At 38.5% G+C, this 18,210-nt stretch overlaps 1 protein-coding gene and 1 long non-coding RNA gene across 5 annotated transcripts in view; one reads left to right on the top strand and one right to left on the bottom strand.

Annotated features, from left to right (window-relative positions):
* The window catches only part of abch1 (ATP-binding cassette, sub-family H, member 1), a 30,972-nt gene extending 16,800 nt beyond the window's left edge, over positions 1–14,172 (top strand). For all 4 annotated transcript variants that reach the window (XM_026189527.2, XM_026189526.2, XM_026189529.2 and 1 more), the window contains exons 12-20: positions 3,018–3,088; positions 4,435–4,484; positions 4,836–4,892; positions 5,015–5,085; positions 5,539–5,627; positions 6,574–6,677; positions 10,186–10,345; positions 11,539–11,643; positions 13,444–14,172. In XM_026189527.2, the coding sequence (XP_026045312.1) occupies positions 3,018–3,088; positions 4,435–4,484; positions 4,836–4,892; positions 5,015–5,085; positions 5,539–5,627; positions 6,574–6,677; positions 10,186–10,345; positions 11,539–11,643; positions 13,444–13,550 (814 nt within the window). In that variant the 3' untranslated portion in view covers positions 13,551–14,172. The remainder of the gene's footprint in view (positions 1–3,017; positions 3,089–4,434; positions 4,485–4,835; positions 4,893–5,014; positions 5,086–5,538; positions 5,628–6,573; positions 6,678–10,185; positions 10,346–11,538; positions 11,644–13,443) is intronic.
* LOC145419743 (uncharacterized) lies at positions 12,745–13,819 on the bottom strand. The gene is made up of 3 exons (XR_013901083.1): positions 13,756–13,819; positions 13,259–13,651; positions 12,745–13,167 (listed from the first exon to the last, which is right to left on the bottom strand). It is a non-coding gene; the product is annotated as an uncharacterized LOC145419743 (long non-coding RNA).
* Positions 14,173–18,210: the final 4,038 nt, after the last annotated feature.

Here is an 18,210-nt window from a genome sequence, read left to right on the forward strand (position 1 = left end):
TTATGCATAAAGGTATTTGTGCAATCATCCGGAGGAAAGTACCAGATTCTTATGGATCTGAAATACTGAATTAAAATGTTTTCAGTCCCAGTACACAGCTTCCCAAAAATATCCCAATAAATGTTTTTATATTTGTTTTAATGAGCATTACAGCAAATAATATATCATTTATTTATCTGCTTCTACTTAAAAGGACCACATAAATCAGCTTAATATCTTGCTTTTCTAAGTGGCTTTAAAACTGTTTTTATTAAAATGTTTAATATGTTCTTCTGATGGTGAATTAATCTGAAAGTAAATTTTTTTCCACATGCACTCTCTGTTGTTTTGATACACATAAAAGCTCACAGAGGCCACACCACACCAACTCACACCTCAAAATCATGTGAAGGTGAGTCATTGCAGCAGGGTTGTTGTTCAGTCGTCAGTCACAGCGTGAGACTGCAGGGTGGACAGTCTGGTCCTTCCTGTCCGTAACACACCTGAGCAGGTTGCATCTTAGCACCGACCAATAAGATGCTTATTCTTACCAAATCATGTGCTTCTTATGTGACAGACCTGCCTAAGAAAAACAAAAAGCTTCTTCTCCCATGTCTTCTGGCAGAGTGGTACTCTGGCTGATTCTCAAGCAGATCTTAATGTTATCACATAAGCATGAAGCAGATTTTTGTTTCCTGTTAGGAATCATATGGATAAGGCAGGATGGATAAGGAGTTCATGCAAATGTATTTTTGGTATGCACGTTTTAATATCTTATGAGAATGAAGATATTCACACCTATCACAATCTGACCCACCATTATGACGTTTTTTTCATCTTTTTTCTGGATTCATTTCAAAGCTGTGATAAATTCCCTACTGAGGTTTATTCTTCAAAAACAGCTTTTGTTTATGGCAGTTGGTGGCTATATTTTAACTCCTACCTGGTGGTGGCACATATATAGATGAAAAATCTAAGATACAGTCATTTGAAATTGAAAGTACATCCTCTTTCAGTTGTGAGGAGCTGGACATGACATGGGGCGAGAGGCAGGGTACAGGTGGCCTGTTTATCACAGGACTAACAGAGAATCACACTCACATTCACACCTATGGGCAATTTTGAATCATTAATTACCCTAACCCAAATAATTGCATGTCTTTGGACTGTGGGAGGAAGTCGGAGAACCCACGCAAACACGTAAAGTCCGCAGTGAAAGGCCGCAGCCAGATGGTGGAGTTGAACTCAGGACCTTCTTGCTGTGAGGCAACAGTGCTAATCACCGTGCCAGGAAATAATAAAAAAAAATTCACCAGGCCTTTATCAGGATCTACGATAATTTAGATATAACCTCAGATGAACAACTTGTGATACATTACAAAGACTGATAAATAGATTTTTACAACAATCACAATAACCTTTATCAGACTTTATCAGTCTTTGACGTTGTTGTGAAGGGATTTTGGCCCAGTTATCACTTCAGCTCATCGAGGTTCGCACACATTCATTTATGCACAGCTCTTTTATGAACCCTCAACAGCACAGGCTGAGGTCTGATCTGGACTTTGACTGGACCACTGGAACACCTGCTGGTGTTCTCGGGATCATTGTTGTGTTTCATTTTAACCAAGCTTTGTGGCACAGATGGACTCACATGCACTCACATTCTTCCACAACCTCCTGGTTTGTTCAGATCCAACTTTACAAACCTAAGCTCTGCTCTTACGTTCATTTAGAGGGAAGAGGCTCTCTTGGCAACCTTTCCAAACAAGCCATTCTTATTCAGTCATTTTGTGATTGTGCTGTCATGAACGTTAACATTATGTCAGAAAAATGCATGTCAGTAAGTCTTAACAAAAAAATGAACGCATACTTTCCATGCTTTTTTTTAATAGTTTGCTTTGCTTTTTTAAAATATAAAATAAATTGTATTCTGTCATTTTCATTTTATTGGGATTTAAACCTTAATACAAAATTTTTTCTTAACAAAATCTCTTCTTAGCACCCGTGCAGTATCTTCATAGCCCGCTTTGGGGATCACTGTTGTAAAAATAAAACATATATATTACTACATATACATATATCTAACATATAACATAATAAAAAATCTAAAATGATAAAATACCCTCAATTTGAAGCTTTTAGATGTTCAGCCATGTATTGGCATCATCATCTCCTGAAAGGATTAAATACAACAACTACCAGTAGATTTTTGTAAAAGCCTAACTAGGGACAAGGCAGAAAATTTCCTGTAGCTACAAACTCTCTGTGCAGCACACCAGTTTCATACTTTGTAATGGAACTATGTTAAAGTGCAACACCCTTAATCAAAATTTTAATCTATGCACTTACGCAGACAGTAAGTTTGTCCAAGTGAGACCATCTGAAATAAATACTTTAAGGAATTCCAGGCTACACATATCTGACACGCATTATTCAGTTCACTGGTATTCAAGAACAAAGTTACAATTTAGTAATAGTAAATTACACGTGGTTCAATGCTCTCAGTGGCTCAGCTAGACTTGAGGCATTGCTTTAATTGTGTCAGAGAAATAATAATTAGCCTGCTGACCTTCTGAGTTTTAAATAGTGCTACCAGCCTGCAGTCACATGCATACATGACTCTGTTTATTAATTCACTTGGCTGCTTAGTTTATAAGGTCATACACTCCTTTCATAAGGTTCCATATCAATAACCAGATTCCTTAGGAAAAAAATGAATATTTATGTTCCTATGCACCTTCCTCAGGTTCACCGGGTTTGTAGTGTCCTAATGGCCAAATTCTTCAACCTGGGTCACTGAGATTAGATTTCACTATCACATAGTTCAGTAGTGCTTTATCTGTCTCTATCTGTCTCTCTCGTATGCTGTCTATCATTTAAACTTGTCCTGCCAGACAAATTTAGAAAACCTGCAGATTCAGCAGATTATCACTCACTTTTCAGCTTGTCATTGCGATATTTACATTCTAGTGTTTTGTTAGATAGACTGAGGTTCTACTTTTTTCTGATCATAATTCTGGTTCCTTATTGCACAGGATGCTCCAGCGGCAGGTCTCTCAGGAGATAATCGATGGAGGATCAATACACGTCTGGCTGGACCAGACAAGTAAGATACAAACCATTTTTGGATAATTGTTGTTGAATGAAACATACTGTGTGCTTTATTTATGTTATACTAATGTATATTGTACATATAGGATTCTCACATACATCAAATTCCGGCATTACATCAAACTACTGCTTGTCACTGGTGGTAGTATGAAATGGTACCTGCAGATCATTCGGCCTGCACAAGTAGACCTCTTTGTATTAGATATTAGTACCATGTCTGCTGTTAGGTAGTTTACTGTCAGACCATAAACTGGTGCAGTAGGTTCATCCTGGTGGAGGACAATGCTGAGCCTCATATTGTCATGATCCTGGGTCTTTGACCCAGCGTTTTAAGTTTTAGGTAATGTTTGATGTTTATGGTTTATTTTCAAGTTCATTAGATTACCTAAGCTCATTTACGTTTCCCTCACCCTTTGTCTGTGAGGCTGTTTTGACTGCATGTCTTATGTTATCAAGTTTGTATTGTCATGTCTTCTTCACATGTTTCCTGTTTTGTTTTGGAAGAGTCTGGTGTTCTTTGTTCATTGTAGTTAGTGTTACTCTCCCCTGTATTGTCATTATGTTTCATTCTAGTCAGCTGTGTTCTCATGTGTCTCCACTTCCCCTGATCACCTCATGTGTGTATTTAAGTCCTCACTCTTCCTTTGTTTGTCATCAGGTCGTCTGTTTTTCTCGCCATAGCCAGAGTCACAGCCATAGTTAGCTTTCATAGTTTGTTCCCAGTTTAGGTTTCTGTTTAGTTATTGCTCTTCTGCTGCCCTCATTCTCGTTTGTTTCTTTCGTGATCATCAGCCACAATAAAAGGCTCGTTTTTGTTTAAGTTCACTCCCTTATCCTCACTTGTGTTCGCACCTGGGTCCACCACACACATCTCCGCACGGTCTGTCTCCACAAACCGTGACACATGTGGCCAAAGTGTACAAGTAATTCCTAAATGCGACCTCACATATTGGTGCATTCCAGTGCAGCCATAGACTGTCCAGGAGCTCACTGATACTCCAGGTCAGGGAGGAGATCCTCATAGGACACCGTAGACCTTCTAATCAGGAGTATGCCCAGATGTCATGTGGGGGCCATGTATACTTCTAAGACAGATAACACAAGCTGGCCTCAATCTGTGATTTCAATTTCTGATTTCTGGTATAATTTTAAATCCAGCCCTTAAAAGGTCAATAAGTTTGGTTTCTACTCTATGTCAGCAAAGATTTTCAACCTGAATATTTCATTCATCAAGAGCTGATGTGTGATTTACATGCTCCCTTTAAATTTTGAATGGTGAACATTAAAAAATCACTCTGACAAGACGAAGATGCTCATGTTTTCCCTTTTTTTCATTCTTAGATCGGCAAATTGCCCTCATGGTGCAGAAGAAACTACACCAGGCCTTCCAGGTACAAATATGATGTGAAGTCTATGCTGTATACATAAAATATCCATGTTTCAGTGAACAAGAGCCATCACTGAGCTTTTAGCCACAGCTTAAGAAGCCTGGTTGTTGATTGAGCCCATAAAGTTATCAGGACAGCGTTTACTGCTGGCCATTGGAAAATAACCCAACTTTTCAAACACCTCCCATCTTTTTTAAGCGGTCTGTGGACGAGAGCCGTTGTGAACTAGAATTATGTAAACAACATTAAACTGATTTGAATATTTAATGAAAATACTTAAAGATGATAAAGAGTAGCCCTGATTTTTTCTTAAAAAAACAGATGCATCACTTATGTTTTGCCCTCTGTCTGCAGGCATTTGTGGATTATAAGCTGGGTGGCATGGCATATATGGTTGCCTTACCAATAAAGGTAAGAGAGTTTATGGAAAAAAGCAACTGAATGTAATTAAATACTGTAAATACTTAAATGTATATGAATTTATACATGCTGCATAATAAAGTAAAATAAACACTCTTGATTTCTTCTGCTAGTTTGAGGAGCCAATCTACGGCAGCCAAAACACAGACTTTACTACATTTGTGACCCCTGGAGCTGTGCTCAGGTCAGTACACTGTGTGCTGGTTAAAGTATAGGGTAGTAGACACCTTACTATACCTGTGTCGGGGTGATTGTGGCTCAAGAGTTGGGAGTTCGCCTTGTAATCGGAAGGTTGCCGATTTGAGCCCCGGCTTGGACAGTCTCGGCCGTTGTGTCCTTGGGCAAGACACTTCACTCGTTCCCTACTGGTGGTGGTCAGAGGGCCCGGTGGCACCAGTGTCCGGCAGCCTCGCCTCTGTCAGTGCGCCCCAGGGTGGCTGTGGCTACAATGTAGCTTGCCATCACCAGTGTGTGAATGTGTGCGTGAAGGGACTAGTAAATACAAATACAGGCCTTTTACCATCTGTGTTTATTTCCTTTTGGTTAATTTTGTGAAATTTTTGGCATCAGCTCATAATAACAACATACCACCTTATCATTTCACTTCTACCTTCTCTTCTTCCGTTGATCCCTCCAGTATCACCTTCTACCTGGCCGTGGGTCTGACAGCACTCTCCTTTGTCCTGGAGAGGAAAGAGGGGCTTTTGGATAGATGCTGGGTCGCAGGTGAGCCGTCAAAGCTAACATTGCTCCCACACTCACACGCGAATACAGAAACCACTGTAGTGGTACACATGTTGCACCTGTACATATTAATGCTATGCAGGTTTTGAGTGTGCAAGTGCATTTCCACGATGAAGAATGACAAATCTTTCTGTATGGTTTCTAGTTTTAAAACACTCCTACACTCAAGTGGGAAAAGGAAAAGAAATTATTCACCCTGATAAAAAAAATATATATATATATATATATATATATATATATATATATATAACTGTGGCTTATTGCCAAACAGCTTCAACTAAATCTGAATGTTAGCTGTACCTATAAGAAGCATGTTTTTAATTTCTCTTGTCAAGATTTGACAGTCTGATCTAAAAGTCCAATTTTGGATTGTTTGCAGAACTGGTGTGAATCACATAAATGGGAAAAACCATCAAATAAACTGAGTCTGTGTTCAGTATTAACCATATAGTGGTGATAAGAATCCAATCAATGGATTGTTTCAAGTGTAATTCATGACTTGACCACTAGAGGGAGTAAGAAGATCACAGTAGGGTTCAGCAGATGTCCTTGAGCAAGCAGACACACTGAGAACCTTTTGTTTTGATCTTCTTATAAACTGCTGTTTTTAGCATTGAAATGGATTATGAGTTAATAGTAATCTCTTATTGAGTATTTGTAATTATATCAAAAATGTGTTATAGTTGCAGGTATCACATGTGACTTAGTTTGTAATAAAAAAAAGTATAATATAGCTGAGCAGTTAAAAAGTTTATGTTTATGAAGCAGTTTATGTTTATCCTCTGTTATGATTATGATTTGATAGATACTGGGAACCCATAAATTGACTGCAACATTACGTAATTGATTAAATAATTGATGTGAATGTAAAATGTGTAAAGATCTTTTAGTGAGTTTATTGAATTTTGTCTCTCTGTGTTTCTATCAGGTGTGAGCTCTCTGGAGACGATGCTGGCTCACCTCTTCTCTCAGCTGTTCGTCATCAGCGTTCAGATCATCCTGCTGCTTCTTATGATGCTGCTCGTCTTCAAGGTAGAAGTAATAAAACCGAAAAATAACACAGAAACTCAAAATACAGACGTAGTCAGATGAACCTTTGCAGCAGTAAAAAATGAAGTCCACAAAGAAGAAAGTGTCAGCAGGGGAAATGAATGATAAAAATAGAAGCCTTAAGAACGGTTTGGTTATATAAACAAGGCTGACTGTTATTTTTACCTCACAGTATAACAGATGTCACCTCACTGTTTGCTTCTTTAATTGATTTTCTGTGTTTGCTTTCAGTCAGTGTAATGCCAATAAGTGTTTGCAAAGCCAGACCACATGGTCAGTCCTGTTTAACCTTTGCTGAGACCACAACACGGTCACTTAATGTTAAACACTTTAGGTTGAAACGTGGTATTTCCTGTGCTCTTTGCAAACTCATTGTGTGAGGGAGATTTTCTTTGCTTTTTAAAACGGCCTCTGATATGGTTTCGTTCAACATGCAGGGAACAGCTCTGACATACTGAAGGTTAATCCCTCGCCGACCTTTTACCATCTTCATTTGCATTTTTCCTACATCATCAAAATCAGACTTTACCTGCAGTGGATTCAAGTCATAATTTTATGATAATTTTATTAACCTCTATTTTTTTTCAAGCATATACCTTGTTTCCCTCATAAAAATTTAGTTACAGTGCACTCAAGAGGAAATATATCACATAAAGGCCACTTTCCACTTTCTTCTATTGGTCCAAAACAGTTTCATAACATCACTTATGTGGCAAGACAAAGTTCAGCTACTCTATATACACATGGACTTATCAAACAGTGCTGCTTTTCACTATATTATGACTCTAGATTTAATGTAGAATCGCTGATGTCATGAAACATGTGACAAATCTTGCCAGTTTTCATTGGCTATTTGCTGTTTTATGACTTGACTATGAGGACATGAAAACTTGTCTTCACATTTAAAGACTTTAAACAGTGGCTCAGTTGTGTTTTGGTTTACACTAACTGACTAACAAGCAAAAAAAATCCTAAAAGGAGATACAAATCCCTTTGGAATTGGGCCAGGAAGAATATATAAGGGAAAGTAGCTTCTTCTTTATTTAAAGAATATTAATCCTTCTGACATCCAGTGAGAAAAGTATCTGAACTGTTAAACCCAGAGTTTTATGGTTTTCTGTTTTTCATTAGTTTATGCTGTTGTTATGTTGTTGCTGCTAAAGACATTTTTGGTATTTTATTTATTTTTGTTGTACTTTTTTTAAAGTCTACTTTTAATTTTTATTACCATTAACTTAAATGTCCCAAGTTCGATTAACTTTAATATCCTTGGCTTTAATGACCAAACCAGTGGGAACATCGGGATTTCCTTCACTACTGATTATTGATAGACATCCATATGAAATCAATAGAGAGAAGAAAGAACAGAGTATAAATGTGAGTGTGCGTTTAGTTCATGCAGGGACCTGCTTTTATGCGTACGCTCCTCTATGTTAGTGTGTGTGTGTGTGTGTGTGTGTGCGTGTGTGTGTGTGTGTGTGTGTGTGTGTGTGTGTGTGTGTGTGTGTGTGTTTTAATTAAGGTGCTCAAGTCCACAGAACCCACCGCTCCATAAATCACTTCCCGCTCCGGCCGTATCCAAGGATCACTGCAGGATCACCACAACAACAGGCCTTGATTGCTGTGGCAACCGAGTGGTCATGTGGTCTCTTGGTGCAGGTTTATTTTTGCACGTTGTCAGGGGAGACGGGAAGTGTCTTAACACTCCAAGGAGGGCACAGACACACACACACACACAGTTTAGCGAGGGAGCTTATCACCTGGAATCTTGTGAGGCGAGATTTCCAGTCTCTGTTTTACTGCTTTTATGTGACTTTGAAAAGTTTCATATCTCATTTACATCACAGACCAAAGTTCAGTATCAGTGATATTTCTTTCCATTTCTTGTGGTATTTTTGGCTGAAGATAAGTCCAGAAAATCAAAGTGCTTCTACGTTTTTTTTTGTTTTGTTTTTTTATCTTTTCCCCGCTTTCTTTTCATCTCATCTTCTTGTCTTTTCCTGTGTTATTTAAAAAAAATTCCACTGATTCAAAGTCGCCCCAGGTGATTTAGTATTGCACTCTGATATGTTACATGTGGTGGACACTTAAACTCCTCTCTGCAGTGTCTGATTTTGTACACCACTCTTTAATGCATGATAACTTCCCATATTAACATCACAGGACCATTTCACTGGTGTATAGTCAGGGTAAGAACTATTTGTCCTTGTTATCTGTGGTGAAACTAAATGTTAAAACTCCTTAAAATGGCCTTGAATGTCCAGGGATGGAAAAAACAACCATAACTTAAAAACGTAATTATTACACATTAGGAAAGAGTTTTCAACTGATTAAGACAGAGATTAGTATCAGCCCTGCAATCTCATTTCTTTCTAACTCCTCACCTCTATTTATTTATTCATCTTCAGACTTCTCTTTCCCCACAGAGCATGCAGATATGATAAAATAGTGGAATTCCCCTTTAACAGCCACACAAGATGATTGTACATCATGTCGGGAGTGAGCATGCAGCAAGCGCTGGTGTAATTTCATGTCCATCAAACGTCTTTCACAGCTCCTTTTTTAAAATGTATCATATCATGGTTTTCCATGGCTTTAGCTTCATCAATAATTCTGTGACACAAACATAAACCATCACAAACATTTTTAAAAAAAACTACTATCATCTTCAAATAGTTTTAGAAACTCCCAGCAGACAGACAATTGTAATATATTTTACAAGAAAAGCTTACATTGTTTCTAAGTTTTAAAAATCTGGTTGTAATGCTGCAGTTTCTCTGTCTTTATTCAGCTTTTTCTACTTGTGATAAGAAATACTGTGCTCGCTAAAACAATATTGAATACTTGACCATCTTTAGCTTTAATCACAGCACATTAGCTGTGGCATCATTTTGATGACCTTATGCAATGTTACAACATTTATTTCCAAGCAGAGCAGAACTGATGATGAGATGCAGACAGTCAGCTCACCTCATTTTTGGGGTACATAATGTTGCTGAATTAGACCTGACAAAATGAAGCAACCCCAGATCATAGCACAGCCCCCGAGAGGCTCACAGGAAGTAGACGTAATAGGTGCATCACTTTATCCACCTCTGTTTTTACGCTGATACACCAGTCAGTCCGGAACAGCGTAAATATGAGATTATTCCCTTTTCCCATTGATCCAGAGTTCAATCTTTATGCACCCTAGCAAAGAGGTTTTCTTCACACTGTGCAGAAAATTATCTCACTTAGTCGTTGAGGATTTTTCTTTTCCAACCATATGATTTTTAGTAATTCCATCACTGTCTTAGTAATAATTCGATGGAAGGCCCTTACCCATGTTTATGATGCTGGAAGTACTGCTTTGTTCTAGCTTCCCCTCTATTTTTCTTAACTGTTAGGTCTGCTGCAGCTTTGCATTTAAAATGCCCACAACTTAATCAAGCTTGTTATCTTTTTCTTACCCCTGCTCTTCATCTCTTTCTCTCTCTCTCTGTCTTTGCAGAACCCTAACGAAGGGTCCTTGGTGCTCGTCATAATTCTGATAGTCCTGCAGGGTGTCACAGGCATCTCATTTGGCCTCGTAATCTCATCTGCAATCGACGACGAGCAGAGCGCCAACCAGGCCGCTCTGGGTATCTTCTACCCCAATCTCATCCTTAGTGGTAAGCAGTGAGATTTACTGTTGTGAGTGTAAAAAGCCTTAAAAAGCACAGTAGGTGTGAGTCTGAGCATCACTGAATCAGGGAATTAGAATCTGATTAAATCATCTTTGATGTTGTGAACTGGGTGTAAGCATTTGTGTAGGTAGTGCAAATAAATGGTGGTTTTATTTGGATTAAAAGCTCAAAACTTTAGAAGCTGTAGGAGGATGTGTAATATTTTGTATATATACATTATGGGAAATGTGTTTATCCTTTGCTGACACTGATGTGCAAATAAGCTTACAAAGACTAAAGCCCACTGCCTAACTCACTGATGTTTAATCATTTGTAGCAGATTTTCTTTAATTTTGGTTTTTCTTATGCACACTAAGTCATCCAGTGTTTTCATATCATATCAGACTTCTTGTTAGCAGCCCTGCAGTTGCACAAACTGGTTGCTAGTCTTCCCAAGGGCCACGTAAAACAACAACAACAAAATCCAGTGAAAAAACATGCAGACAAGAAAAACATGCCTGAAATATACAATGAAGTGTAAAATGCTCTTATATCAGTGTGAGGCATATCAGATTTGTGATATAATTTTGACATGCTTGTTATTCCTTTGATTAAGTCCCAGTTAATGATTCATGAGTAAAGAAACTGATATTTTTGAAGATATTTTTGGAGGATGTAATAGTTACTCTGCATACATTTGTGATGTCAGACCACACAGAATAATAAGAAATTCTTTAAAGGCTTTTTCTTATTTTGATGCTGTGGCCTAAAAGGACGGAAACAGCAGTGAATAAAATCTCTCCACTGCAGTGTTCATCCTGTTGCTGTTCTGCTCTGGATCTTCCAGCCATATCACAATATTTCCATCTTTGAACTCTGAGTCCAGACTTCCTTAGAAAAAGATGGAATTCTGAACATCTGCAATTCAAAGCAAAATTTGTGTGCTGATGAAGTGATTGCTGCAGAAGAGCTGCTAAATGCACCGTGAAGTGAGATTAGTTTTTCAGCTGCTCAGACTGAACTTTGAACCTGATTTGGAATGTGAAAAAAAACAGAAAAAAAACAAGAGAAAGGGCAGATTATTTTAATGCTTCACAGCCTGCTTGTTATCAGAATCTAGACACAAAGCATTCCTGCTGGAGGTGTAAATGATATCTTACCCACATCTGACACATTGTCCTCTCTGTCCTGTCATGTAGGTATCATCTGGCCCGTGGAATGTATCCCGTATCCTCTCCGCTACCTTAGCCTGGTCCTTCCTCAGACCTACGCCTCAGAAGCCCTTCGCTGTATCATGTACAGAGGTAACGCTCATGCACAGAACACATCACACACAACAACAGTTTAACGTCATGTGTTGTTGCTGCGCACCATATGGCATATTGGTAGCGTGTAAGAGTTAGCAGCGTGTGCACGGCTCAGATGATTACGTTATGAACAACGGAGCCAGTTGACTAAATCATTAATCAGCTCTGGGTCCAGTGTAACTCATCTCTCAGGAGGTGTAGTGGTTTCATCTGTCTTCCAATCTTTTCTCCTCCTGTTGACCTCTGAACAATAAGACTTGATGACAGCACGAGCTCCCCTTGTGTTATTTGATACAGAGGAAGTCGGAGGAGCCATTTCCTGTTTGAAGGCCTTATCGTATAGATGTGGTGGAAAAAATCTCACAGGGACAAGTCCACAATGTCAGAGTTCAATTTAGGAAATGAACTGCCACCTTTCTTTTCTTTTACCATGGAAAATGCAGCTTCATCCTGCCACATTTGCTAACTGGACTTGATGACTGTTTAATCTCATACAAGATGTCCCTGTCTATAAATGCAGACCCAGATTTAAGATCAATCTATTATGCTTTGTTTTATTTTATTTTTTTTCCAGGGGTCGAAGCTTGTACTAAAACCTTTTTGAGATACTGAGGTCAGCTTATATATGAGAGATCCCTGTGAGATAAAATTTGAGTCTGCTCGAAACTTTTGGTTTCCCCCACCTTCAAAGGGGAGCCCATTATAAGAAAACTGGCATGAAGCAAAATGAGCTACAACAGCTTATTTCAAATCGAGGATAAACTAAGGGGCGCTCTGAGGTCTATTTTAAAACATGCATAGCAACTCTAACAGAGTCCAGCAGACATGACAATTTAACAGTAGGTCAGCTTTAAATGAGTTGAAGCTACATCTGTGAGTCACTTTAGTTCTTTTTTTTTGATTGATAATTTTTTAATAGACAGAAAAAAAAGAGACACAAGTTACAAATTTCTAAATCACATCACGTTGTGTCCACTTTTTGTAAACCCTTTCTTATTCTTATTGATATAAAGGGTTAGTTTACTAAAGTCTTGGAAAACTATAAAATTCTTCAAAGACTGTCGGCTATTAAAAAAAAAAGCAAAAATTGTCCCTGATTTTTATTGAAACACCGGGGTCTCTTTCAGCAGCCTTGCCCTGTCTTTGATCTCTCCGTGTCCACTCTGACCACTTGCAGGTGTGCGTTTGCAAAACAACAACCTTCAACTTGTATTTATTTTGTCGGAAGAAGTTGCAGGGATCAATCTGTTAAGCCGGGTGGGTGATGCATACCACAGTTTGGGGGAATTTCATCAAAGGTCACACACAGGTTACATTAGAGCTTCCCACTGGCAGTCTGACCCATTGGACAGTGTCACAGTGCACAACACTGTAAATATATCTAACAAAAAATGTAAAAGCATGCTCCTTTTTTGCACAATTGATCTGACATGCCTGACACGTCTCTGAGTTGCAGCCCAGCTCCCATTGATGGTCCTCAACATGAAGAGTCAAATGGGTACAGAAGCTGATGCTTGCTCTCTGCACAAATCACAAATAAAAGGGTGGTTAGAAAGAAATCTTAAATTGGCACGAGCTCAGGGAAATACACATAAGTGCATATAGAGACAACCTTGAAGTGAGGGGGTAGAGTTTCTGCTTTCTTGTAGGTGCAGTCTCAGAACTTTTTGATCACAGTTTGCATAAATCTGGTGCTGAAATCGTCGACCTTGTCTTTTTCTGTGTCCACTCTTTGCTTGTTTTGTCTTTTGTTTTCTTAATCTATGTAGTAATTGTAGATATAAATCTTCCCATCAGGCTGGGGTTTGTCTCGGATGATGGTGTGGCGAGGCTTCGCTGTTACCCTGGGCTGGAACACTTTCTTCCTCATCCTGGCGACAGTCATCCTGAAGCTGCGGACGTGACAGCCTCACCCCACAGAGCCTCCCTCAGAATGGGGGGGGTGGAGCTGTCAGGGGAAGTCCTGAAGTCAACGACTCACCAGGGCCTCCTGCATGTGGATGGACTGGGGCAACAGCAAGAGGGAAAAGGGAGGAGAGGGGTTCACTGTGGTGTGTTGAATGCATCAGTCGCTCTCCTCCAAATTATGTCTCTCTCACACACACTTACAAACATAGACTCCTGGGGTCCCTTATCCAGCTGCCTGAACCTGCAGCAGTTGCCTTTGGCCTGTTTAAACGCAAGTGTGAATTTAGGATGCTGCACACAGAAATACACAAAGTAGAAAATCTACATGCACAATATGTTATTTAAGTATCGTGTGTGGTCCTTTAGTTTGTTTCAATTCTATCCGTAGCTTCTTTAACTCAACACCATCTGAACGGCCATGCACCAGCTCAGGGTCACGTTTTATTATTTTTGTTTGGCCTTAGTCTTTAATGCTACTAAAGATTTTTCTGTAATACACTTTATATTACATCAAGTGGAGCAGCCCATTTTTTGGGGGGTGGGGGGAAGTGAATGTAACTGTCTTTGCAGTATATACTGTCTATCCTGTGTATATTTGCATTAAACAGACAAATCTGTTCAAGTTTATATAAAAAAGAATAATCTTAGCACAACAGAAGCTTTTTGTCCACAAGAAAATGTGAAAATGTTTTTCAAGCAGAGAACCTGAGTGGAGGATTGTTGCATAATGTCGTGGGACTAGTTTTAAAGTGCTGATTGCATCGTGTTGCTCAGAAGGTTCTCACCCACAGAAACACCATCTTCTCTATTTGCTCGCTTTTGATGTTTGCGTTCAGCTTTTTGTCCTGTCTGGTTATGACTTGACAGGAAGTGGTTTCATCTCACCGTGTTACCAGGTGCTGAAAAATCGTCACGTAGAGGTGCATTATTCAGCCTGAAGGTTTCCTCTTTTTTTGTGTGCCTGCGTCTCTTTTAGGAGGAGATTGGTGATGGGGAAAGTATTGGTACTGTATCTGTTTTTTAATTATTATTTCTCTCTACTTTGCTGGACAGAGTGGAGGTTCTTGGACAGATTTCCTTTCGCTGGTATATAGCTGTCCTAATCCATACAACTCTATTTTTTACACAGACTTTTTATTAATCTTTCTTTAAGAATAATACAGATTAAAAGCACACAGGAGTAATGCTGCTTTGAATTAAACATGCTATGGAAAGTAGGGAGAAAAAAAAAGGGAAGAAAAATCAAATGAAAATGCAGAAATAAGGTGTTTATAGTCAGAAAGCTTGGTTTTCCTTCCTTTTTTATGTAGGAGTAAACTGTAATGAAGAAATTTTAATTTTGACTTTGGGGGTGCTTTGATATCCTACAACAGATTAGAGATGGACCGATCCGATATTACGTATCGGTATCGGTCCGATACTGACCTAAATTACTGGATCGGATATCGGAGAAAAATAAAAAATGTAATCCGATCCATTAAATATCACGAAAGCACCTCACAAAACTTGCAACACGCCGTAACTCACCTCAGAACGTTAGCAGTCGGAGCAGTATGCATCACGTGATAGAGCGGCTGTGGCATGCGGGACCTGTCGGTGGTCTGGATAGCATGTGGAGCTTCGCTAGCAACCCGGCATTTCATCTCCGACAAAGTTATCCCCGAGAGAAGTAAAGCAAGTGTGTAAGTCCATCTCTGAATGTTTGTAAAGCATTCCTGCCTTAAGCTTAACAAGCGATATATGGAGCGACTGCCTCTCCTGCTGCTACTTCAATCATGAAACTGCTTAACGATCAGCTGATCGGCTTTTCTGTCGCGAGTCCGTGTCTCTAGTTTGCTTTTGGCCCACTTTGCACCAGAAAGAGGAAACCAGCGGCTGAACAACAGCAGCACGTTTAAGCTTGATCAGCTGTTGTTAGAATGTATTTAATATTACTTTCTACTCGAGGATCTTTTTCTACGTAGCTTACGGCTGTAACTGTGCAGGGGCGGATCTAGCAAAGTTTAGCCAGGGGGGCCGATAGGGCATGAACAGGGAAAAGGGGGCACAAAGACATACTTTTCTTTCTTATTCTCATTTAAAATGTCGAGCTTTTAATAAATAATTATCTGACACCCAAAGTTTTAATTTTATGTAAAATGAATAGAAGTCAATTACTGTATATAGTGACTATTAAGTCTAATATATATACCCTAGTAAGCTATAGTACTTTTTCCTTTGGGAAGGTACCATCTGTGCAGTCTACAATTTTGTTGAAGAAAGATGTTGAATCTATTTAATATTTCTTGAAAAATAATTGATTTCTGTGCATTTTTTTCACACTTTATCAAATTAAGGTTGATTACGTCGATTAAGCATCATGAGGTGGAGCGTGAGGGGTGGTTCCCTATTTTTTATTTTTTTATTTTTGTTGCTGGGAGTTGGAACCCTATTAGTTAGGTTGCTTAATATTTACGCTAAGTACTCTTTAAAATACCAGAATAGGGAGGATGGTGTAGGTCTAAGTTTATTAGATTGATCAGTATTGCTGAACTATGAAATATTTTTTTTGTATACAGGTATAACAGAATAGCTTTAGTGTAGTTGTTGTTTTAAACTTGAGTATGAACTTGCAGACTTGCAAAATGCAGCAAGATATTTTAAAAAACAGTTTTGTTGATTAAAAAACACTATATCGGATTCATATCGGTATCGGCAGATATCCAAATTTATGATATCGGTATCGGTATCGGACATAAAAAAGTGGTATCGTGCCATCTCTACAACAGATACCACTCTTTGTTTGGGAGGGTATGTTTCCAATTAGAGGTTAGAATAAACAATGAGAAAAACAATTTTAAAACAAGACATGCCTATATCTCACAGGTTGTTTATTTTTCTGTCTTAAATCTACATCATAGGTGCATCATAACCAGAAACCATGCACAATAACCTGATGTGCACCTCCCCAGCAATGTAATTATATGTCACACTGATGCAAGGGCAGGTGTAAATGCTAGAAAACCATGTGGGCCACTTGTGTACGCTACATCGTAGTGTCTGCATAGATTCACTCCAGAAGAATAACTTAAGTGTAAACCAGTGAGCTGTCTGCCTTTACCCATAGCATCATGTCTTCAGAGGAATAGTTTGACTTTCTGGTGGCCTAATAATAGGGGAAGATGTAAACCGTTGGCTTAGCTTAGCGCTAATACAGGAAAGGGTAAAACAACCTGCCCAATTTAAAAAAAACACAAAAATATTTAAAGGTTAATACATGTTTTGGTTCATCAAAAAAATATAACTAAATGACTGAACTAAAATAAAAATAAGGACCTATTCAACCACAAGTATTTTTTTGCTGTTCAAGAGCTTTTTAAGAAGTGACATTGGTAAAAATCATTTTATCTATTTTCTCAAAATATCAACGTGTTTCTTTAAATGTAAAAACCTTTGAGAGACCCACAGTGCTGCAAAAGCACCAAACCAGCATTACATGTCGTGCCAGTCTAAGATTTCGAAATGTTTACATTCATTAATGTTTAATAAATCAGATTTTACTTTTTACCCAGTTTTTGTTTCCATCCTGTTGATCTAAAAACACATACTGATGCATAATGTTGGTTGGTTTTTTACCCATGATGCAACAGTGCTGGTAATGGCAGTTATATCATTAATATGTCCTTTAACAAGATAAATAATGAATCTAAATGATTGTAAGTCCCTCTGCTTGCTTTGTGTTGGCTTACATTATGGCTTAATGATGATGTGCATACACCATGCTGTGTACTGAGATTTTCTTGCACTGTAAATCTGCTCTTGCTGCTCTGCTGTACATTCATCAGTGTTCCTGTCGCACATTTTATGGGACATTGTGTTCTTGATTGGTAGAAATAGGGGAGCGTTGACGTATTCATCTTATTTAAACAGCTTTCTATTATGTTCAGAGGATTTCTAAATGGACTGTGAGGATATACTGTAGCTCTGTTCATATTCTTACCTCTGTGCCTCAGTTGACTTTCATCACACGATAATGTGTCTCTATATAAAATCATGTTAAAGTGGTGGTAAAATTGGTACAGCTCGTGTAAAACTGTTGCTGATTCTGTGAAAATGCTTTTGTTTTGTTTGTTCTTGGAAAGCTGATATATTGTTGCCAAAAACTCAGTTTGATCTGTGTAAAATTTCTGATTTTTGTTCAAAAGTGCTTTGAATCGATTACTGAGTCATAATCTTGTGTTCACTACTTACATTTACTTTCCCACACTCCAGTACCTACAGCTAAATAATATGTAAACGCAAACATCTGAGCAAAAGCCTGCATGTCTTTGCATCTTATGATTTACATGAACTGCAATGATCCAACTAAAGATTCTGATTTAAATGAGCTATGGGGATTCTCCTGTATTGGTTCTATAATACTAACGACACCACAAGAACAAGCATATCAAATTAACCCTTTCACGCATAGTGGTCACTACAGTGGACAGCTATTCAAAGGCTGTTTTCTTGTATTTGTGTCATGTTGGTGGTATACTTGCACATAAACCTCTGCATTGGACACTGATGTGTCACTCCATACCCTGCCACCCACTGGTTGTTCAATGTTACTATAGATGTATGACGTGTTTCATTGTAATTATTGTTATTAAACCCTGTCATGCATGAATTATGACA

This window comes from Astatotilapia calliptera, chromosome 13 (genome assembly GCF_964374335.1).
Source record: "Astatotilapia calliptera chromosome 13, fAstCal68.1, whole genome shotgun sequence".
Taxonomy (NCBI): Eukaryota; Metazoa; Chordata; class Actinopteri; order Cichliformes; family Cichlidae; genus Astatotilapia; species Astatotilapia calliptera.